The 24793-nt window shown below is 44.6% G+C and overlaps 1 protein-coding gene across 5 annotated transcripts in view; it reads right to left on the reverse strand.

Moving 5' to 3' along the window:
• Positions 1 to 4493: 4493 nt before the first annotated feature.
• Jade1 (jade family PHD finger 1) overlaps positions 4494 to 24793 on the reverse strand; it is a 54207-nt gene continuing 33907 nt past the window's right edge. For all 5 annotated transcript variants that reach the window (XM_041659010.1, XM_041659009.1, XM_041659011.1 and 2 more), the window contains exons 7-11: positions 21573 to 21740; positions 20449 to 20565; positions 16901 to 17422; positions 11531 to 11648; positions 4494 to 8217 (exon numbers count right to left, since the gene is read on the reverse strand). In XM_041659010.1, coding sequence (XP_041514944.1) covers positions 7334 to 8217; positions 11531 to 11648; positions 16901 to 17422; positions 20449 to 20565; positions 21573 to 21740 — 1809 coding nt within the window. In that variant the 3' untranslated portion in view covers positions 4494 to 7333. The remainder of the gene's footprint in view (positions 8218 to 11530; positions 11649 to 16900; positions 17423 to 20448; positions 20566 to 21572; positions 21741 to 24793) is intronic.

The following is a 24793-nucleotide window of genomic DNA, read 5'->3' on the forward strand; positions in this document are numbered from 1 at the left end:
TGCTCCTCATGGCTCAGCCTGCTTTCTTACAGCACCCAGGACCACCATTTTCTCAATTAAGTTTTCTTACTTTCAGATGACTGTAAACTTATGTCAAGTTAACATAAAAACTAGCCAGCATGTGGTGTAGTTGTTGTTTGGGTTTTTTGTTTTGTTTTGTTTTGTTTTGCTCACGTGACACTCAGCTCCCAAATAAATACATGTAGACTTATTCTTACTTATGAATGCCCAGCCTTAGCCTGGCTTAATTCTAGCAATTTTCTAACAAACTAACTCATTTATTCTCTTCTATTTTTTGCTTCTGGGATTTTTACCTTTCTTTATTCTCTGTCTTTTTTCCCTTCTTACTCCATGGCTGACTGGGTGGCTGGCCCCTAGCGTCTTCCTCTCCTTTTTCTCGCTCCTCCCTCTTCTCATGCTTCTTCTTCTATTTATTGTCTCTGCCTGGTCATTGTCTTTTTATTTATTGTCTTTCTATTTATTGTCTCAGCCCTGCCAATCCCTCTCTCCCGCCTAGCTATTGGCCAGTCAGCTCTTTATTAGACCACCAGGTGTTTTAGGCAGGCACAGTAACACAGCTTCAGAGTTAAACAAACACAACATAAAAGAATGTAACACATCTTTGCATCATTAAACAAATATTCCACAGCATAAACAAATGCAACACATCTTAAACTAATATTCCACACCAGCACACCCATTAAATTTAAATGAGATATTAACTAAGGGAAGGACATAAGTGAAGGAAAGAGCACTGTGCAGGTCCGAGGTCTGTATGTCATCTCTCACCTAGACTCAGGTGCCATGCCTTCTCCCTTCTGACAATATTCTCCACTGACACTGCCTGGGCTCCCAGAGGGGCCTTTGCCTCAGTGTCTACCTAGCCTACTCAACGGGGCTCTTTTTTTAAATGGCCTCTTGCTACTGCTCAAGTAAAATGTGGGGAAAGCAAGCTTCTCCCTCCTCGTCTGTTATCGAAAGTGCAGGGTGGATTTCCTGAAAGCTCTGTCTTTAGCAGAAGTCCCCATCCTCTCTATTACTTACTGGGAAGAAACCATTTCTCGGTCAGATTTGAGCCCTCTTGAGTACACTGAACTCTCTCCAGTTTTCCAGTTTCCCTCCTTCCACTGCTACTGGAAGCAAGGTTTTTCTGTTGTCATCTACTCACAGAGCTTCCAGCAGTCTGTACATGCGTGTCATTCACCTGCCATCTTCAGGAGCCTCAAACCCTAATCCAAAAGCCCTTCATTAGTACCTTGAAAACTTCCCTGAGTGTCTTTTTATCTAGTGTAACTTACCTGATAGTTCCAAACCTAGAAAACCAAAGTGTCCATATCCTAAATACAAGGCAAGTAGGGGGGAAATCTTACTTTTCTAACTAAAAAGAAGTTACCAATCCAAACACTGAAGCTGGAGCAGAGCCACAGCTAGGGAGGAAAAGAAGGAAATCTGCCATTGAGGATGCTGTTTGGGGAAACACAGGAACAGAGGAAAAGATGCGCTTCATGAAAAAAATGCTTTACATTAGAAGTAATTCTGCAGTTAGAACCACCAGTCAGATAAGGAGGTAAAAGAACCAACTAGCCCACAATTGGTAGATGCAGTATGGAAGCTCCGTGCTGGCCAAGCCGAGCGATGGCGACTCCGTGCTGGCCAAGCCGAGCGACGGCGGGACTGTCAGAACAGACTGCCGTGTTTAGGATGGCAGTGCCTTCATTCTTCTTTTCCGCGTTTTTGACTTGGCTCTACTTGTTTTTGTTTGTTGGAGACTGCCTCAAACTCCGTCTTTCAGCCTCAGCTCCTCACTGGGTTTACAGACATTCACCAGTACAACCAGCAGCATTGCTCCCCCAGTTAGAGAAATGGCTAGGTTTGTTATGCTTAATATCACACACACACACAAATGTTGAGTTGGAAATTTTTGAATTACTTGAAGTGTCAAAACAATCCTCATATCAGAAACTGGTTTTAAAGGATTTTCTTTATCTTCCAAATATTGTTCAACTATAATTATTCTTTGCATCCCTAAAAGCAGTATTTTCTCTCTTCATATGTGTGTTTTACCATAAGTATGTATGTTACAGCTAAAGTAATTTCATTCTTCCTGCAAAAGGCAGATCATAGTGCCTAACAGACTGGCCTTGTCATTTCATGCTTATAGTCTCTCAATGTGCAAATCCAAAGCTGTTGATTTTACTAGATGTGATTTGATGAAGTTCACATATATAAGCCTATAGGTCCTCAAGAGCATGTGAATTGTTTTACGTGAACTATTTTCATATTGAGAGCAGCAGACCCTGGAGACTTTGTCTCAGACTAGCTGGAAATGGTTTCCAGATCTCCCCACAGATGGTGAGCCTCAGTTTCCTCATTGCCAAAATGAGAACAGTGCCTGCCCAAAGACTCAACAAATCGGTATACGTAATTCAGTCCAGTGTTTGCCACTTGATAAGCCCGGTCTAATTACGAAGTCTGGAGGCTCCTCTGAAAGCTGTACAGAATGACAGAATCTGCCATTTGGAAGTTGTTACTGTGGAGATAGCATTGGCAAGGTTACAGCTAATTAGGGGAAGCGGTTCATTTCAGCACAGCGTGAGTCAAGGAAACAAGACTAGGCTGCTGCAGCAATCTAGCAAGAAATGCAGAACCCTGAAGAGGTGATGGAACCACAAGAAATGGGAATTGTTGGGGTGGTAAAGACCTTGAAGAACAATGGGCCATTGAAGAAAGCATTCACAATGGATTCCCAGGGTGCTGCTGCCTAAAACAAGAGAGAAAAACCTGAATACCCAGACCTCAAGCATCTGTATAATCTGAGAATTACTCCGCCTTGAGAAAGCAGTACACTCAGTAGAATTCGGCTGCGTGGAAAGCGGCAGAAACCAAGGAATGGACAGGACAGAACAGACTAGCTTTTAATGCTTTTCAGAGACAGAGCTCTCCAAACTGTGGCACAGACTAGGCTGAATGTCTAAAGCAGTTCTAAGCATTAAAGAGAAACTGGAGGAAAGGTTTCAGTGCTGCAGTTAATGGCAGTTTGATGCAGATGGCTAATGTTTCTCCTTGATTTGGGTGGAAACATGAACTCAAATCCCAAGTGCCACATTTCCCATCACAGATTACAGAACTGCCAACACTGGGCCCTTCCTTTGGCTCCTGGGGACTTAATTTCCCCAGGGAGCTATTGTGACTATTCAACTTGAAGACCTTATAGGAAGAATCACAGTTGCTTTTCTCTAGAGTCTTAGAAGAGTGAGCAACATGGAAGTAAATAGTCACTAAGGAGAACAAGGAGAAATAAACAAAGGTCTAGCTAACTATTGACAATTCATGTTAGAAGACACTCTTTAAAATTATAAATTCAAGTAGAGAAGTAATGATGGCTTCTAATCATAATCTACATGGGGATGTGTATGCTACATAAGGCTTACTGTTTCCAACACAAGGGTACATTTGGCTGGACTAATTGTGTAAGACTGTGCCCACAGCCAATATTCAAAACTAAAAATTAGGAGACACAGTTTTGCCAATTCCCAATACTATGATCTTAGACATCTTTTTTGTGGAATGTAGATCAGTTCCTCTTATTTGACCTACTGTTCCAGTGTTCTGTGCTCAAAGGGATTTAATGAAACCACTCTGAAAAAAATGTTAAGCACTTCATACTTTATACTTATAACCTTCAGGAATAACATCAACATGGGCAGGTTTACCAAGTCATAGCAGATTCTTGGGGCATCCTAACAATGAAAAACTCGGCTTACCATAGTTCAATTTCTTTTTTGGTTTTTCAAGACAAGGTTTCTCTGTAGTTTTGGAGCCTGTCCTGGAACTAGCTCTTGTAGACCAGACTGGCTTTGAACTCAGAGATTCACCTACCTGTCTCCCGAGTGCTGGAATTAAAGGCGTGTGCCACCACCACCCGGCTGCAGATCTTCTGTAAAATGCTCTAAATAATACAACTCCAGTAAAACACCAAAATGTTGGTCTTTGCAGCAGTGGAGATGGAAAGCAGGGTCTTGCACATGCTGGACAAGGGTTCTGTCGTGGAGGCACACCCAGTTATGTCCTTTAGGGTTGTTGTTTTTGAAGATTTGAGATAATACCTAGTTATTCTTCTTCCTCTAGCTCCCAAGTTACCTTGCCTAGCATCTGCCTGGACTCTTAACTTGGGAGGTTGGGGTAGGGTAGGAGGCATAAGCCTCTGAGAAAAGTGAGGCTCATGAGGCTTAAAGTATTGGTATGGTTAGGTGAAGAATAAGCCACAGCTCAGCCTTTACACCTAGTCTGCATTGCTTTAACAGTTGTGTTCAGATCCAATTATATCCTGGAAAGAGCTCAAGGTGTGCATGGAGGGGTGGAGGGAATGGACAACACCAGGGCTACTGTGAGTGACTGTGTCCTCCAGGTAGGTGTGTCCCTCCAGTTCTCACTCTCCATGTTAACAGTGAGACAACAAACCAACGGTAAGGACCCTTAACCAAAAGCACATTAACAGACCACTTTAAAAATGTATTGCAAAATGTACAGCATTTATTCACATACAGACAAAAAGGCACAAATTCTACTAAATAGTTCAACAAAAAAATACAGCTGTCTTCAACTAGTTTTATAAATACTTTGAAAAAGGGGGTAGAAATAAATACAGGATTGGGCCATGTAATATAAAATAGTCATCTCTACATATACTTTGTTTAACTTCTGATTTTAACTCTTCATGCACCTTTTTTTTTTCAATTTTAGCTGAATGGACACCAAGCTAGGCACATAGTGAAAAATCCTCTGTACAAGGTTACAAATGTAATGACAAGTTTGTCCATCTTAAAATAATTAAGATTTGTACACAACACATAAAACCCTTCATTTAAATTTTGTGTTTATAACCTAACAAATGACATTCCAGGCAACTTTACAAAAATTTAACTAGCCTACATTTTGACATAATACATTGATCATAATCAAAGGTATTTCTTGGTCAGGATGCACAAGGAAGATTCAAAAGAAAAAACAAACGAAAAAGCTCCATACTAATAGAATGCAAGTGGGTAGGTGGGCTGTGGCTGCCATGGCCGCCTCATACAGAGTTCCCAGCATGACATGAAACTAACTTACAAAGCTATCGTTACACTGTCAGAAACCGTGCTCTATACCATTTGCATTTCAAAGCAGTAATAAAAAAAAGTGTGGGCTTTTCTTTTTTGTTTTGTTTTTGTGGGGGAAATTTTTTTATTTTTTTATTTTGTTTTGTTTTTTGGTTCAGCATAACTTGGAACATTTGAAAGCTTTTCAACCTAAATGTGGGGGAAAACAGGTAAGGCATTATTTTTGCACAAAACTAGCATTCCTAATAGTGCAAATGGATCTGGTGCCTCTTAAAGTGGTGAGAGGCAATACACTCACTAGATTAATTTAGGTTTTCTTTCTATGGCTTCACAAATTATTCCTCTATAAATTCTCTTCTCACCCAGTGCTGTTGCTGTACTCAAAAGATAATTAGATAAGAGTCCAACCTTTTCCTGGATCCAGCAAAAGGGTTTTGCGCATATGCAAAACATCTAATTTTCAAATTAAGCTACAAGCGAAAGTACAACTTGCACTCCTAAGAACCTTCAAATACCGGTAGCAACAAGCTGATCTGGACAGCAGTCTCAAAAGGAGCTCCACAGCTCAAAAATAGTCAATCTAAAACCTGGGTCATCCTTTCCCCGCCCCTGAATTAGCTACTACAATGTACTTGAGAAGTTAAGACTTGGTTTGAAAATGTCGTACATACAATGGATGCATCAGATCTGTCATTTGATCATCTGATAAAAACTTGCATAGCAAGATGGAATTCAATAAGCCTTTTCTGTTGTTGACGATCATCTGGAAGACTTGAAAGCTTCTACAAACTCAAAGCATTGCTCCTTAAATATCAGAATGTCCCTGCCACATGGAAACAGATGCATAAGTGAATCAGGAATCTGAACATTGATATTAACAAACTAAGGGTAATTTAGGGGAAACTGGGCTTATTCCAAATGCCCTTACATCTAAATCTCATTGCTATTTCCTTCTCTTAAATCTGATTCACAACTACATTGAATGCCAAAGAAAAAAACAGGACTTTAACACTATCCACTTGTCTGAATACATACGCACTACATGAGTGCAAAAACAGAACATTGTACTCAAATTTAATGCTAAATTCATTATTGCTGATAATTTACTAGTTATTGCCGTTTGCAATTCGAAAGTCCAAGTTACGAATAAGAGTTTATAACTCCACCTCCAGAAAACGTATTCAAGGGTACACTGACTTTCCTGTATAGCCTTGGTCAATATAAGAGCTTGACGCAACATATTGCCTTTCTATTGTTCTAAAATATAACCTGTTTTACCTTTTTTTGTTTCTTTTCCTTTTTGCTTAAGGAATCCGCTCGTGGAAGCCTGGATTCCCCAAATATGTAATAATGGTCGACTCTGGGAAGTCAGAGTCACCAGAGTCTGACGTTCATCACTTGAACTTGAATAGTCATTGTATTACTGGAAGCCAGATGGTCAAGTACTGGCAGTAGCCAGGGAAATCCCAATTGGGTCCAAGGACCGACAGCTACAAAAGAGGAAGGTCAAGAGGACTAGTAACACTTGGGCCTCAGCTGCCCTTTCTCACACAACTTTTTCAACATCCTCTCCACCCACCCTATGTCCACAGCCCACTCGGGGCCTCAGGACGGGCTACACAGGCCCTAAGTCTGACTTCAGCAGCTCCGCTCTGTCCCTCCAGCCTTCCATCGGTGCCTGCTGTGTAAACTCTTCCCCTGGATGCCACGTGTGCAAGATCCCAGTGTTGCTGAAGCTTCTGAGTTCCAGCTACTCATACCAACAGCCTGGGAGCCAAAATGCTCTCAGCCTTTACCATTCCTAGAAAATAAGCTTTGTGGGCTATAAATAGTAAGTGAAGGCTTCTATAAATAGGATTTATTCATAACACAGAATTCAATCTGATTCTGTACTCAGAGTATCCAAGAGTTTGTGCTTTGGAAAAAAAGTAGAGGGCAGTAATATACGGTGACTCTCAAGCCTGGCCCTCTAAAGTTGCTTCATTTCTAGTGTTCAGGTTCTAATCTTAGTGTCTTGTAGTTACAATCTACTCTTCTGTTTGCTCAACAAGTTGCAAATATCACAAACTTCTCACAACAATGATTTATAAACGACTCTGGAAAAAATTCAATCTGAATTGCAAGGAAATACGTTTGTGTAGCTCAGAAATAATGGGATTTTTGCTTGCCCCTGTGTCAGACCTCTCAGCATGGCCAGCAACAAGCCACATGCTTCCACACCGTCTGTTTGATCAAGAGGCCAAGATGCTTCTCCTGATGATGTCTGTCCTCCTGCTGATGGTGCTGCTGGCATGAACACATTTCTTCTCCGATGCTTCACTCTCCGAGTCACTCATTTCCACATCGGGAGCATACCCATCGTTCTCACTGTCAGATCTTAACCTGTTCTTTGCCCTTTCCTTGCCTGGAACTCGGCCTAAACCCAGGCGGGGGCAGTCTGAGTGCTGGTGGCAGGCCCCCTCACGGGCTTCTCCTTGCTGCTGCCGTTCCCCCTTCTTTGGAATCCGGAATCCTCCCCAGCTTTTCACTGGGCTGGCAGGTGTTATAGGCACTTTGACTAGGGAGCCATTGCACTTGGGCACAATCTCCTTCCTCATGCCAGGTGCTGACTGCCCTATTCCAGGGGAGGTGGCAGCTCTTGTGTTGTCCAGATGCCTCTGGGATGTGTCTGTGGACCTGAGAGGCTTGTGACTCTGTTTAAAAGATTTGTCCTTTAAGTCTCCTTTAATGAGATCACAATGGAAACGATTGTCTCTTCTTTTCCCATGGTCTGGTGTCACCACACCATTTTTCTGTTGTGCTGATGATATGAGACGTGCTTCTGCAAAAGTCTTTTCAAAGCTCAGAAAGTTCTCTGCAATCCCCAGCCCCTCCCTTCTAGCACAAAGATCTGACTGCTTTAGCAGGGTCTTGCCCTCACTCCTAGGACTATTCTGCAATGCATCTCGCTTATGGGACTTTTTCAGCGAATGGACCAAGGAAGTACTACCCATTTGTTTCCTGAAGAATGCAGAATGCCACTTCAAGTCCTCTATCTTGGGAGCATTGGGACCCACAGAAGGACTATTGAATAAAAGCATGTTCTCCAGTGAGGAGGAGCAGGAAGAAGGCACACCTACAAACAGAAAACCACAAGGGAAAAATTACATAAGCAAATCCAAAAGAATAAAGTTGTAGACCTGAAGCATCATCACACAAACTTCCCACCCAAGAGTCACCAGCTCTTTGTAAAAAAATGTGTTTTTAAAGACATGACCCGATTCAAAAATCTGCCTTCAATCTAAGTAGTCAGAATAGGACATTTTGTCCAAAACCACTAAGCTACAACGTTTCCTGAAACTGTCTGTTAAAGGGCAAACAAAATTCAAAGAGGACCTGATGTTCAAAAGGGGGATTCATTCAGAATCCTTCCGATGGCTACCACTTCCTCTACCTGGCTGCATAGCTGTGACTGTACCGTCCACCAGTCACCACCCATCACCTTCCTCTCGAGACTAAACAGAGCTCAAGTTTCTTTCTACAAAGGCTCAATGAGGACAAATACATGTAAATGTAGAAACTGAATAAGGGGACATGAAATATTTTAAAAACATTCATTATATGCAAAATCTATTGGGTTCAAGTTGCCATCCAAGTTAAAGATAAGTTAATCTTTTATGCAAATCACAAAACTTAAGTTTCATAGCTTAACCTAGTAAAAGCTTACATTTTATGAAATACAAATTCTTATCTCTTGATAAAAACTGACACTTCCTATTTTTGTAGACTATTTTTTATTTATTTTTATTTCATGTGTATGGGTGTTTTGCCTGCATGTATGTCTGTGTACTACATGGGTACAGTGCTTGTGAAAGCCAGAAGAGAGTATCTGATCCTCTAGAACTAAAGTTTATTGTAACAGACAATTGGGCGCTGCCGTGTGGGAGTCAAACCCAGATCCTCTGGAATGCAACAGCAGCCAAGAACTTTTAAACAGTGACCCACTCCTCTAGCCTGACCCTTCATAGTCGACTTGTCTTGTACGTTAGTCATAACCCACCAAATTTATCTCATCTCAGACTCGCTAACCCTGGTCTGAAAACTGCTGGTAGTCCCTAAGGACCATGTTTCTGCAAGAGTATCAAGACCTGCTACAGAAAAGCAGTTCTTACATTGTGTCTCCTGTTAAGGTATGAACCACCGGGAGAACAGGGTTCAGCTCCAAGGTCACAGGGGCCCTCACTAGACAAACTTACTGTCCATTAGATGGAGGGACAAGCAACACAGATGAGGTCCTTTTTACAAGCTGTTGGCTTGGAAATGCCTACTTCCTCAAAAAACAATCACTGGAGTCTCTTTTGATAGCCATGTGTGAGGTGGGGTTTTTGTCTGTTTTTACGGAAATACCCTAGCAGGAAAGAGAAGGGTGAAGAAGGTCCAACGCTGTCTGAACTGTAATTTCTATCTACTGGACTTGGAGCCCATGTCTCTCAAAAGTATCTAATGATAAGCCTCCCATAAGCATCATTTCCATCGAAGATGCTCGCATTGTTCCCAGAATAACAACAGTTTGAGCCATGAATTCTAAGAACACATGTTAAGTCATCATCATCTCCCTTGAAACTATCTAAGCACCATAGTCTAGAAATGACATCCCATGGAAGAACAAAGTCGTTTCCAATGACCACACTCATCAAATGAAGGAAAATAAGATCTGTTTCTCTTTTCCGTACTTCTGGGGTTTTGTTTTGTATTCTTTTCTTTAAGCATGGTCTCATTCTGTAGCCTGGGCTTATCTAGAACTTATAACCGTAGTCCAGACTGACTTTGAAATTTTGGCACGCCTCTTACCTCAGCCCCAGTAGGCTTATATTACAGGCATGCTCAGCAGCAGCAGGAATTCTGGATCAATCTACCTTCCAGTTCTGTAGCCCAAAATACAACCTAACCTTGTGAAGAGAATTTCATTCATTCATCCAAGTACAAACCACAGCCAAAATGCAAGTGTGTGCCTGTGATACCCATAAAAAAGGATTCCTTTCAGAAAGGCCACACGAAAATCATCTTTTATGGGTAACAAATTCCACAGCAAGTACCAAGCTGGCAGAACTCTGCAGGATACACTACAGTTAACCATTACAGGCACCACCAGCTTCCAACGAAGAATGAAGAGAAGGGTGGCCTTAAAGGATCTAAACTGCACTGCTTTTACCTAAGAAGCTATACTTGAAAAACTTAACATGCACAGTTTTGCAACTAAAGTTTCAAAAAATGAAAGACATTTGGTACTTGGTCCCTCTGGAAAATATTTAACTCATAGCAAGAACACATCTAAGTTAATATAAGAATGTTATTGAAAATTCCCCTCAGCTAACCAAGTTATCTCTGGTCACATGTATCTAATTCAAAGCCAGTTATCAACAGTTTTGAACATGTGTTGTTTGTATGTCGTAATTATCTAGAGAAAAGACCACAAAATCAGGACGGGGAGAGTCAATCACCTGTGACTCAGAACACAACTGCCTGTCAAGGATGCTGCTGCTGTAACTTAAAGGGCAGTCAGTCCAAGGGAGTCACCCATCCTCTACTGAAGGATGCTGCTGCTGTAACTTAAAGGGCAGTCAGTCCAAGGGAGTCACCCATCCTCTACTGAAGGCTGGCCCAAAGCCCACCTGCCCCTAACTCAGGACTCTGTGTAGAACTACTTCCCAAGACAGACTTCCTCCATGAAACTCATACATTCCCTACTTCTTGGGACTAGTCACCATAGAACGCTGGTGCTAAAAGCATACTTTAGAGGTCAAGATTCTACACTAGAGCAAATGAATCCCAGGGTGAAACACCTACCCAGCATTACACGTGGTCTCCAAGTAACTGACACTTTCTCCAGTAGAGGAAGCATACACCCCACAGTTCTTACCCTTTTTGGCTGGCCAGAGCAATGTAAATAGAAGACACTGAATAAATGTCCAGCACACTCGGAATTCTATCACTACCTTCCGAAGTCCACTCTAAGTGTTAAGGATTGAGCGTATGTGGTATGTAGTCTTACATCTATTTACATGTTAGGTCGACCCTACGTAGCCAGCCCCGTTTATCAAGAGCACTCAACTGTGCTCTCACTTGCATTATAATTTTCTGATACTAACAAGAGATAGCTTGAGATAGCATCCCCACTTTATATAAAGAAATTGGAGAGAAGAGTAGGGTTTACAGCTTGCTTCCATCTGGGTAAGCAGGGAGCTGCTACAGGTCTCAAACCCTATTTAAGGCCAAATTCAGCTCTTTCCCTATAACACAGTGTCTTTAATATTTAAAGATGTCATTTAAATATGAACTACTTAAACTTTCTACAGGACAGATGGAAGAGCAACTGTTTTCCCTCAATAGCAGTGTTAAGGCTGCAAACCCCTGCCCTATATTTTGCCCTTCTAGGGCTCAATGCATACCTGAAACTCTTTCTTGCTCCAAGAGCTTAGTGTAAAGACTGAAAATCTGTTCCTGGACTTTGCACACAGACCGTTTAATCTTTTCCCTGCGGGTCACCATGTAAGTGAGGTTCCGAACCTAGAATGTAGAGAATAAAGATTCTAAGTGAGCAATACAGTAATGACACTTCACTGCTTTCACTCTTCCTTTACCTGAGACGTACTGGCCCTCCTCGGGCCTTGACAGACATCTGAAATCCAAATGTGCTTTAAGCATCTGACCCTACCACTAGGAGTCTGTTTGTCTACTCCTTTGGTGTCTGCAGGAGCCACGGAGTGGCACTGGGGGAGCAGCAGAGTCCCACCCCTCCCCTCCAGTCTATGGTGTAGAGGACTTGCTGCCTTGAGCCCGGGAGTTCTGCTTACCATCCAACCGTGTCATCCCAGCAATCTTACTGTCAATGGATGTAGAGTCCAAAAGCAACCTCCCTGCGCACTTTTATCAAGCATCTTCCAGGCCAATGGCATAAGAACACCCTGCACATGCCGGGGGGTGGTGGCGCACGCCTTTAATCCCAGCACTTGGGAGGCAGAGACAGGATCTCTGTGAGTTCAAGGCCAGCCTGGTCTACAAGAGCTAGTTCCAGGACAGGCTCCAAAGCCACAGAGAAACCGTCTCGAAAAACAAAAAACAAAAAAAAAAAAAAAAAACACCCTGCACAAGGTTCTATGGCAGAGCAGATGAGCTGCTTGGTCCACTGGATACAACTTTACAAAGCCAGCCCAGCAGTGCAGTGTATTCCAGGGAGGTGTGCTAATGCCTGGAAACTGTCCCAGTGTCCCCAGCCAACCTATGAGTCTGTGGACCATGGTTTAAAACTGCTACTAACCTCATACTAGTTCATTTGTAACTGAAAGACAGAGCGCTGTGTGCTGGGATTCCCCACTCATATAGAAGACTGCTTCAGATGATGTACAGATTCACTAGTTTGTGGTCAGTAATCTTCCATAATCAATATCGCCTACTCTTAAAGCCACCTACATCACTAACAAAATGAAACAATAAAGTCACTAAACCCCACTAATCCTTTGGTCCTAAGGTCTCCTGGTAAAAGTAACTGGACTGGCCTGGTGGTGGTGCACACCTTTAATCCCAGCACTCAGGAAGCAGAGGCAGGTGGGCCTCTGTGGGTTCAAGGCCAGCCTGGTCTACAGAGCTGGTTCCAGGACAGCCAGGGCTACAAAGAGAAACCCTGTCTCAAAAAAAAAAAAAAAGAAAAGGAAAAAAAAAGAAAACAGAGAGTGACTAAGATAGCATGGGTCTGGAGACAAAATGTCAGCTTCAGGCCACCAATGAACAGCTGAACCTTTCTTCAGGAAGATGTCCATAAAACCTCAACAACCTCAGAGGCAGCGGCAGTAGTGGAAAACCACCACATGCTCCTGACTGTGCTCATATGTCCTCCTTTTGAGCAGTCTTTGTGTAAAAACTCAAGTGCAAGTTCAAAGGTCACCGGCTGCTTCTCTGACACAAGCCAGGCCATTTTGCACACTGGCTATGAAGGCACCACCACCAGGGTGGTTTTCAGACCTTTCTAAATCCCCCCAATCCCAGCTATGCTCAAGACAGTCCAGTTTACACGAGGGCATCAGACAGGAAGGGAAACAGTAGCAGGCTCTGCTGACCCTGACTGATTCACTATCAGGGTCTTTTTCTATTCCTACATTCATCATTTACATTATTAATGTTGTTAAAAATAGCCTTTGATTAAAGAATTTAAAAGGAAATCACTCTCCTTGTCTTAATGTCATTGGGCACAGCAAACTCTGAAACCAAAATTCCAGGCAAGGAAATAAGTGTTCTTTAGAGAAAACCAACGTGGAGCTAGAAATAACTAAAAGAATATTCATTCTCTTTGATAAGTAGTATTCCACCCAAATGATATTATGAGTAGCTCAAAAAAAAAAAAAATCAAACCTCAATCCTCATCTCAAATTCAAAACTTTGGACAGTACACATAAGGTGGCTTTAACATAAAGATTCTGATTTTTGGAAACATGAAATGGGCATTGTAGTTTACGTTCATATTCACCTCAGATAGATAGCAGATATATCTCAAACTTAACCCATGAAAAGTCAAGGGATCTCATCTTTGGTGGCTTGTATACCAAGAAAGATTTTACCATGGCCTCCAAGTGAGAACATCTATATTTCCAGTGACCTCAGATGAGGAGCTTCTACATAAACCCACAAAGCAAAAGGGCCATGTTTTCCAGCTGGGATTGGTAAGGCCTGATTGATCCAGCTCTGGCTGACCACTGGAGAGCTGAGCACTCCAAAGTAGACCCCCCCCCCAAAAAAATTCTTGGCAGGAATCTAGTCATTTTCCTAGAGAACTTGACTGATACTACTCAATCAAGCTTCCTCAATTCACCTTCCCTAAGCTGCCAGCAGCAGAAACCCAAACCCCATCGCATCACGTCCCCTGAAGGCAGGCTAAATGCAAGTCACACTTTCCTCTCAGAGCAAGTACAAACAAAGCTGATGATACCTGATTTCAGTTTGCACTTTTAAGTTTCCAGAATGTTACTATCGCATCAGGGACTGCATCCTGAGAACAGCCTAGCAGCCAGGAGCATCTGCAGAGGGTTTTCTGCTTGCCATACCAATGCCTTATATGTATTTTGTTCAGCAGACAACTGTGGCCTCAGTTGTGTTTTCGAAAAGCTCCATTCCACTAAGTGACAAATGTAGAGTATAGGACTGTCCCCCAGGACTTGACGCCTTTCCATACAACTACACAGAGTACAGCAGGAGGATGTCGTTATCTGAACTAGCACTCAATTCTGAGCTAACACTGCCTGCCTCTTCTTAGAAAGAGGCAATATATCTCCTAATTATATGGTCAGGAGTCCTTTAAGAGTGAGGTGGCGGCCTTGGGAACGTGAAGTGCCACTTGTCACATCACAACCATCTTTTCTCTTTTCAGTGCCTCCTGATATCCATTCCTGTCATCTAACTTTCTGGTCTAGAGCTGGTACCCAGGTTATTTAAAGAGCAATTAACATAATCACTGAATCACCTGCACTTCTAATACATGCTACTCACTTGTTCTGGGATGACCACATGCCTCGATTCCAGTCACCTGTGTTAACTGGTTCTCGCGTGCCAGGCGTGTACTGCTATCGCCTAAATAGGCAGACCACTAACTGACTAAGAAAACCAGTTCACTGTAACGGTGGATTTTTTTTCTCTTGTCATGCCTGCCCTGATGAGCCCTTGGCCTGATATACTTGTTTAAATTGCAAAGCACTACACGACTCTCCAGGGCCTGGCATAGACTTCAGCATTTTCAGACAGCCCTCATCGCAGATGAGGAAAACATAACTTTTCATTATAAATAAACCCTTTTAAACTGACACTGAATGCATTAAAACTTTAGACTTTTTAATAATAAATGTTAAGTAATGCCACCCACACACATACACACACACACGCGAGCGCACAAATCCTGATTTATTCCCCTATACATTATAGGCATTATTCTACTTAAAAGCAAAATGACGACTCGAAAAAAAGTTCAGAATTTAATTATAACTGTATGTTAATCTCAGTAACTTAAATACAGAAAAAGAGTTAGTACACCACAATCATTTTCTACACTTTTATTCTGTGGTGATTGTGAAACAAACACAGTTAAAACATGAAAACATCTCGTCTTTCGCTCCCAAGGACTATCTGGCTCCGTGCACCCCAATTACAGCAGTTGTTGGGTGAGGACGGTAGCTTCTCAACAAATACCCAGTGACCCTGAATCCCTCTCTCAGTAACATACCACAAATGCATGTGGTTCTTTGAACTAACCACCAGGGGGCGTCTGGGAGCCTCACCGACCTGCTCCTGCCTCCCCTTAGCCTAACACCAGCCACCTTACCCTGAATCCTAAACAAGGTCTAGAAAGGGACATCACAAGAAGCCAGCATTGGACGGTGTACTAAAAGGGCCTCTAATGAGCACTTAAAACTACTTTCACGACTACCCCATCTCTAACAAGGAGGTACAGGCCGCTGTGAGAACTGATCCTTACAGCTAAGTACATCTGCAGTCTCTCCCTGCCCTGCCCACACTCTCATTTCAAACCATATATGAGTCAGAGCCTCTTGCCGAGCAGGTGATGAATCACTCCTCTCTAATAAATGGGGGCTTGAGGGAGATACGCGTTAACTGTTTCAGGCCACTTGGGTGCCTTCCGCACAGGCTGCTTCAGGCCAGAAAACCTGCCTCCCATCTCTGCCACACTAATGAATTTAATAGGTAGCTAGCAGTCGGGGGAGTAGGTGCAAGAGGTGCTGAAGACACTTCTCCAATTAGTAAGCCTCAGTCAAAACTACCTAAGGGAGCTGGAGACCCTGGGGAGGACAGTCCACTCCTAATTATTCCTGCAGCAGGAAGAGAGGTCCAAACTGGGACTCCAGAGGTAATAGAGTGGGGGAGGCACCAAGCAGCAAACAGCTGGGGGAAGTGCCAGCAGCTGAGGCTCCAGCAGCCAACAGCCAGTAATCGGCAACCCGGTAGTGAGATAAACACATATGTCTGTGTATATGTATGCAGTATGTATGTACTGAGACCGCTAAGGACTTCACAAACAGACCCAATGCCCCTGTGCACCAGGAATCACATCCACACGCACAGACATAGCCCCGACAGGGATGCATACACGCACAAGCACACGCACTGTATGTACACAACCTCTGTGATGACTTAGCACCTCACTGCCAAGAGTGTCTTCTGTAGCAGGTGTGTGTATAAGTCCGTGCGCACACATCAGCACCCAGAGCCTGCTCTGCTCCGCAACAGAGCTGGGAATGCCCCTGTGAATTAGCCTAGAAGATGGGCCAGTGGGAGGCAGTGCTTAGCCCTAGCTGATGAGCCCTTCATGGGTCCTCAGGAAATGTCTCCCCAGGTTGAACAAGAAATTCCCCTACTGCTGACCCCTCCCCCATAAGTCAGATACATCCCAGTTCTCAAAATCAGGCTGCAAACAATGCTGAGTCAACCCTTCGGTCATGTTCCTGGTGCTCAGTTCCCTCCAGTTCTACAACGACAGGGGAGCGGGGATGGAGGTATGCCCCATCTGATCTTGCGCAACAGTAAAGACTAATGGGAACGTATGTAAAGAAAAGTAATCACACAGCAGCTCCCACACTGGCAGTCTTGCACTGCAGTGAGTTTACCAGCCCATAAATATGTTTAACCAACACGACCTCATGCTGTAGTGTGTACAAGAATCTGAGAGTAATGACTGGCTATCATCTCTCGCTCTGGGCAAGTGCTCGCCTCTTTACATCTTCTTCTCTAAGTCATTATAAGGTGTCAGTGTCAATCATTACCCTCTCCAGGTCCTGCCGCAGGTGCGTGAACAGCTGCAGCCTCCTAAACAAGACATCCTGCTCCCGCTTGGCTAGATTGTCCTCTTCATCTTTCTTTGGGGTGATGAGGGGCTTGTTGAAGTTGACCTTCCTCTTCAACTTCCAGTACTGGTACAGGAAATCCACCACTTCCTCAGGCAGTCGCAGGGCCCTGGCCACATCCAGCAGGTTGACGAAGGTGTAGAACTCATCCTCCAGCTGCTGTAGCTTCTGCTTGCGAACACTCACCCGGTGGGCCTCCTCTCTATTCTGCTCCAGACTGGCAAAGGGCTCCAGCGGGCTCCCAGGCGAACACTCAGGGGCCCCATTCTCCTGTGCAGCCCCCTCACCCAGGTTCTCCTCGGATTTCCTGTGTGAGCTGTGCTTCGGGCAATAGGACTTGAATTTGACTTCATCGTTCTCTGCCAAAATGGTCTTCATCTCAAGGCCGCGGTCAAAAGCACAGGTCACGTGGAAGGCGGTCCGGCAGTTCTTCACAGAGCACTGCAAAAGTCACATGGACGGACACCGTTAGGAAGCAGCAGCAACAAGAGTCCCTAGTGCTGGCCGCCCCACATGACGACAAAGCACACTCACTGCGACAGGAAAGCTTGACAAGAATCAACAGGGAAGGGAAGGGAAAGCAAGGATGTCAGGAACAATGCAGGTAAAACTCTGATAGCCCAAACTACAGCTCGCTTCAGTGATGGCACTAAAATCTCAGGACAGGGGTGAGGGTGGGAGGGGATGGTGAACAACTGGCCCCTGGAGGTGAGAGTGGTACAGCCCTCAAAGACATGTGTTCTGTGTACAGAGTGAACTCTGAGGCACTAATCTAGTTCTCAAAGGCTTAAGCTCACGTAGTTTTATAAAAAATGTGACCAGGTATCTCCTCAGCACACACATTCCTGGTCAGTTTTAAAAGACTCAGTCCCCAGTGCAACCCCTAGCTGGAAAAAGTCCCAACTCGGGTAGGGAAATGCAAACAGACTTCCCGGAAGCAGCCTCCAGGATCACACCAAAGGAAGGCAGAATAACAGACAAGAACCCGGCTCAGGAAAGATGGAGAAAGGTCTCCCTGTTAGTACAGAATCACCAACCACTGCATCAGAAGCTCCCTTCCTGTAGGTCCCAGGGAAGTCAGCACATGCCGCCACAGCGGTCAGGCCTCATCAAGATGCAGGGAGCACCCTGCTTCCTCCCCGCCTGCACAGGGCTACAATTTAGTGCCTTTGATCCAGACACAAGCCTCTGGCCAGCAGGAGAAAAGTGATTAACTTCACCCGTCTGATCTCACTGAGCAAATCCCTAGAAAGAGGTACCTCTCGGAGGCTGAAGCCAGTCCCTTAAAAGCAACTGTATTGTGTGAGGCCAAGGGATCCCTGGGGCATGCCAGGGCTGCACAGACAACCAAGGATCTTGTGCTCCCGGGACAGCTGAAAAGCTTAATTAAACTCATTCCACAGACCCTGCATCCCATAACCACAGAGAGCAGACACTGAAGCTGGATCTCCCCCTCATCATTTCAGTGTTTAAGATACAACTCAGTGCCAGCCACCACCTAATCCTTAACTATAAAAATCCAGCCCCTTCACCGCCCCCACTTCCAATCACCTAAAATATATGCACCAAGATTAGGCTGTACCTTTATAAATAACCTTAATTACAAGAAACGTGTGAAAGCAGCTCTGGTGGCAGAACACACACAGACACACCTGGCCGCTATCGTGAAAAGACTCTACTTCCCCAGCAGCACGAAGCCAAGTGGGAACAGATGACGGAGACACAATCTGTGTTTGGCTTAAACTACACTTAACCCAGGCATTCTAACCTTAAAGAGAAATGAGCTGCAGAGGAATATTTATACAGGACTTTGAAAAGATGCCAAATGGCCTTCCTCTGGGGTTTCCTATTCAGGTTGACTCAGCAAACAGATGTTACAGAAACATAAACCAGAGTCTCCCCAGCTGCAGACATTTTGGAGAGGAATTCTTTTAATAAAAATCTATTTTGTGAAGATATGAAAAGTCATCAGCCTCTCTTGGCCCCAACTCCGAAGGAGGTCAACGGCAATAGGAAAGTCATTACGTTGTCTCTCCTTGTAGACGAACAGGGCTCCCATCCGTCTCCCGTGAAACGTCAGAAGAGCAGCTAACATGGACATGGGGACAGCCATTTCCCTGGTATGCCACAAGCAAGCGTGTGTTTTGTGTGTGTGTGTGTGTGTGTGTGTGTGTTGTACACCTGCACAAACACTCAAATCCTTTTTGACCTTTCCTCTACTCTTTTTGCCTAACCCAAATCTCAGTCAGAGGCATTTATCATTTTAGTTTGCAATAGATTCTATTGATATACAAAAAAATAAAAGAAATAAAATTAATAATAATAATAATAAAAACCACCCACAACTTTAAGGTCCCAAAGCCAAATCCGCTCAGGTGCCTTATGCCGGCCCTGATATTCCTATTATTGTTTTTAGATGTCTGAATACCAGCAGAAACAGTAATACTAAAAAATAAAACCACTTTGGGCTTGTTTAAGAAAAGGAAAAGAATATAAAACCACCAAGCGGTGGTTTGGGTACCTTACTCAGAGAATGACTGATTGGTCAAAATGTCAATACTGTGACAATACTGTGTCAGATGAAGTAATTTGTTTAAAGCCAGAACTACACTTGTTAAGTTCACGTCTGTGCCCGGTATGCTCAGCACTCAAAGAAGCTGCCCAAACAGTGTTTCTGCCCGCGACCCCCACCCCAAGATTAAGAGATTAGGAGAGACAAACAGACAGACAGACACAGAATATCTGAGGCATATTCTGGGTCCATCCCAAAGGAAGAATCAGACTTCACCTTTAAAACCCTCAGCCACACACAGCATTCCAGGACTCAAATCCGATATAGATAATCAACAAGCCCCAGAAATCACTTCCTCAGTTCCAGACAATACGAAGGCACGGACAGCACGGACACCGCTTTCTCCTCAACTCCACAGTCTCATGACTGTCTGCACTTACCTGCACCTGAACATGCCAATGCAATCCGCATTGTTACATGGCTCTCAGTAGTCCAGACTATATTCAGATCAAGTACCATTTGAGACAAAGAGCACCCAGGGCAGTAGCTTGCTCCTGCCGTCCACCCAGCCCGTGTTCCAGGGCTCGTTTCTCTCAGTGCAAAAGCATCGGCCTACCCAACACCTCAGCTACTGGCATTCCCAGAAGGCAGTACAGAGGCCTTCTGGGTCTGAGTGATGTCACGTGACTGAAGTAGGAAGGCAGGCGACTCTCAAGTGCCACAGCTAAGGATTATCTAAGACTCAGGGTCTGACCAGGAACTGTGAAAAAATTTACAATGGTGGAAAGAAGTGGACACTAGGCCTGGGGCAGGCAAAGTGGAACTGCCTACCAGTGGGTTCCCAGAAAAGCTCCCCTCTCCTAACCAACGGATGAGATGCAAAACCCACCCCACCCCCATCCCGTTCTGTACCTCACAGTGAAAGAAGACAAAGCCACTCTTACTGAACTGTTACCTGTATGGAAGCCCCAAACTTCTCATTGCAGAGGCTGCACACGAGTGCCCACCGACTGCTGGGGATGTGAGACACCTTTGTGATGGGCTCCATCTTCTCAGGGCTGCCAATGCTTACCTAGAGAGCCAAAACAGCAAGATGGGTCTGCACGGTTCAGAATCCTAACCCAGATGTGAGGGCTCAGCTCCGAACTAGAGGAGAGCTCAGCCTCCTTGACACAGCACCCCAGTCTATAAAAACCCAGCTAGGGTTCCCACTGCTTCCCAAGTGTCTGAGGCAGACACCTGTCTTTTTATAACACAGTGGACCACATCTCTAGACTGACAGCATTTGTCACGACTAAAAAACCCCATCGTAAATATACTTAAACCATGGAGTGAGCAAGTAAATAGATTATACTTAATGTATTCCATCAGAACATGTAACTATAGTACAAGTAAATATCTACCAAGCTAAACATGGTATTGTCACCCCAGTTCAGCCTGGACCATTGAACCGCAAACTGGTTAATACCAAACCAATGAAAACTCAATGTAAATCATACCCAGGCAGTTTTCCTCTGGAGGAAACACACACACACACCAAATCACATACCAAAAATACTGGAATTTGAATCACAAATGATATTCTCATCACAAGCCATGCAAATTAAATTAGTTAAGGTCTGGGACTGGAAATAAATTAGACCAGATCTGAAATTAACAAGGTTGAGGCTGAGTAAGAATTTAAATAAAACTCACAGACACGTGACCAAGAGCACCATGGTACTACAAGGAGTTTCTCAAAGAGAGACTGGCAGGGGCAGTAACATGCCCACCCCCAGGACACAGCTGTAAAGGTGCCAGGCCTGGCCCTGTGAGTCGTGTCAACCATGAGAGGGTGCCCAAAAGGGTGCCCAAAAAGAAAATCACTGGTGGGGTGATTTTGTGGACACCACCAACCTCCGGCAGTCCTTGTACAGACCCGAGTATGGTGATGAAGTAGCCGGGGTGAAGAGCAGTCAGAGACAGAGGTGTGGGATCCGGCAGCTCGACTGCTGCCAATAAGCTGCTCCACCCACCTGCCCAGTCCCAGCTGGAAACCAGGACCATGTCCACCAAGATGCTATCGAGGAGCAGACTTACCTCAGGGATCCACAGGGCGCAGCTGACGTGGACCCACTTGGTTCCGCTGCGTGTGGGTTTCATAGCTCCACCCTTCTTGGGACATAGCAAACATTTTGGCTGAACCCCCAGGGCACATGTCCGGCACAGCCAACTGCCCTCTGGCACCTTGAGGATTCCATAGCAAGCCTGTAAGGCCACGGCAAATTACCAAGGAAGGAAAAGAGAGAAGACTTACGTTTCCTATTTGATTTTTGTCTATTTACTTACTGTTTGTTTATGTAGCTTTTGCATGCATAAACACACACACACCACATTTTTTTGCAGTGAGTGCCTGCAGAGACCAGAGGAGGGTATTGGATCCCTGGAACTAGAATTATAGCTGGTTATAAGCTGTTAGAGTGCGTTCTAGGAATCCAGCCCTTGTTCTCTGAAGAGCAGTCAGTGTTCGTATGACTGAGGGGTCTCCCCAGCCCCTACTAATTAATTTAAAAACCACCTAGATAGAAAGATCTCCACAGAAGCATCACCAAAATAGACATGCTAACTGTGTCCTAACCCCTGAGGAAAATGCCAGTCCTCCTCCCAGCACTTAAGTGCCTGAGCTGCAAAGACAAGCTGCATGCTTACTGTGCACCGAGAGTCCCAAAAGCTTGAGAAGAGAAAATTCTAGAGTAACCAGTGGTACAGAGAGACTCATCCATAGGAAGTCTCCGACCACTGAGCAGCGTGCTCCAGCTGGGTTGTGAGACTGAGAGGGTATGCAAGACCTTTCCATCTTCACGATGGTGCAATGAGGGACGGAGAGGACAACAAAGCCCCAAGACTCTCGCGGGACTGCTGAGGTGAGAGTGTGTGGGAAACCACCTGAGGAGCTTCGCTGCCCAAGCTAGACACACTCCACCAACACTGTCCACGTGAACAAACAAGACACTTAAAAATGAGAATCTGGTTTCTCTCACTGATGTTTAAAACAAAGCCTGTTTTGCACAAGTTGGCAAAATTACACAAGACAGCACAAACTGCAGAAATCAAGGCTTTTACAACTGAAGTCATTATGCTGGTCTGGAGAGAAAAAGCAAATGTTTCAACAAGCAGAGCGAAGAAACAAACCACAGTGGTGCTAGGAGCACATTCAGAGAGTCCTTCACAAGGCAAACTGTTCGCAACTTTATCCTCAAGTGAACTGGAAGTCAGGAAGTCGAGTGACAGGGACACGGCTCTATTTCTCCAGACCCAGAAAGCACAACCGCCATGAAATCTGAATGCCCAGGACACAAGACAGGAAACCACAGGAAGAGCTGAGCACAGCAAAGGAACACTCACACTGTGGCGCTGGCCATGAGTAAGCCGCTGCCAACAGTCTACTGCAAAAGGAGATTTTGTAGGCAGGCCTAGACAGTCTATGAAGGCTTCAAACACTAAGGTTCTGTAGCAGACATTCTAGAGTTGCCTTTGAAGACAGAATTTCACTTCCTGGAAAGGCGAATCTATACTAATTAAGTATGCCTTCAAGACAAATCACGGAGGATTTCACCAAAAGAAAAATGAAGTGAGCATTAAGTGTGTCAAGAGAGAAGAAGCCGAAGCGCGAGCACCAGGGCCAACTGACTGCCACCTACGTGCTAAGGCTCTGGCAGGCAGCCCTGATGTCAGCTTACACTTCTAAAACACAGAGCACAGCCAGATTCCGGGCAGAAACCTTGTAATAGAGCAAATGCCAGAAGACTGCAAAGTCGCTCAGGTAAATGAGAAGTACCAGCCACGGTGGGGTCACAGGCCTCCATCGTAACACACCGCCACCACAGGGCCTCCAGAGGCCAGGGACACTCTAGGTACGACGTGGACTAAAGCAAACGCGAAGGTCAGACAAGCTGAGGCAAGGTCACAGCTGGGAGGGTGATGGGCGGGGCATGTGCGGTCTCAGCACACAGGAGGCAGAGCAGGACCAGCCGGAGCTATTTCAAAGAATGATAATGTAAGACAAAGTTCAGGTCACTAAGCAACTCTTCCACTTCCTCTAAGTTTGTTTTAAATTTCAGTGTCATCGATGGCCTCAAGAAAAAGTACTTGAGGACAGCTTTCTAAACCACCGAAGTGCACGGTGCACATGGCCCCACACAAATCCACATCGCTTCATTATTGAGGGGAAGGTTAAATAAGGAACTGGACAGGAGACCCGTGGTTATAACACTTGCTGCTCTTCCATACAACCCAAATTTGGATCGCAGCAGCTCACAACCTATAACCCCAGCCTTAGGGAATAAATACAAACATTAAAAAATATATAATAATAAATCTCTTAAGTTAAATGAGAGGTAAAAGGCCCTACATCTGTGAACAAGCTCTTTAAACTACCCAGTGCCCACCCTCCCTGGAGGGAAAGACAGTAACAAGCAGCCACCATTTTCTACTGCATCTGGAAATAAAGCTCAAGGAGAGGGGCTCTTGGAGTCAGATGGCTCAGCAGTCAACAGCATTGGGTGCTCACGTGGAGGACCCAGGTTCAGTTCCCAGCACCCACACGGTGTCTTACAGTCATCCATTAACTCCAGTTCCAGGAGACCCGATGCACTCTCCTGACCTGTGGTCACCAGGCATGCATGTGGTGCACACAGACATAACGTGCTGGCAAAACATCCACACACGGAAAACTAAACAAAATCTAAAATGAAAGACATAAAGGGGAGCTTGACACTCCTTCAATAGCTAGGTTTATATGTAAACAAATATTAATGCTGTGGATTATCCTATATCCCCAAAAGATACGCTCAAGACTCCACCACTACCCGAAAAGTGACCTTTATCAACAGTCCCTGGACATGTGATTACTTGGAGTAAGACCATACTGCTGTGGACAGGCACTTAGTCCTACAGGCCTAGGGACTGTCTAAGAAGATAGCCCTGGGGAGACAGACACACAGGGAAAACAGCGTGAGTACTAAAGTTTGCCACATGCCAAGAACAGCAAGGACTGACAAGACCCCACCATAAGCCAGGAAGAGACAAGGAAGAACAAAACTGAATGTTCCCGAAACAGCTTCCGCTCTTTCCAATCACCATTTATGAAGCTTAGGAAACTAATGTAGAGTTTAACCACCTCTTCGAGGACTTGCTTTTCCACGGAGTTCCCACTTGGATCCTAGCGCCTTCGGGTTGTAAAGGGAAAGACCTACCCCCTAGGACTGGTGTTGGCAATGACATCCCTAGACCACAGCTGTGAGGATACAGCCCCATCTGGA

The sequence above is a fragment of the Microtus oregoni genome, unplaced genomic scaffold (assembly GCF_018167655.1).
Source record: "Microtus oregoni isolate MIOR12 unplaced genomic scaffold, Mior012 000010F_ref0000083, whole genome shotgun sequence".
Lineage (NCBI taxonomy): Eukaryota > Metazoa > Chordata > Mammalia > Rodentia > Cricetidae > Microtus > Microtus oregoni.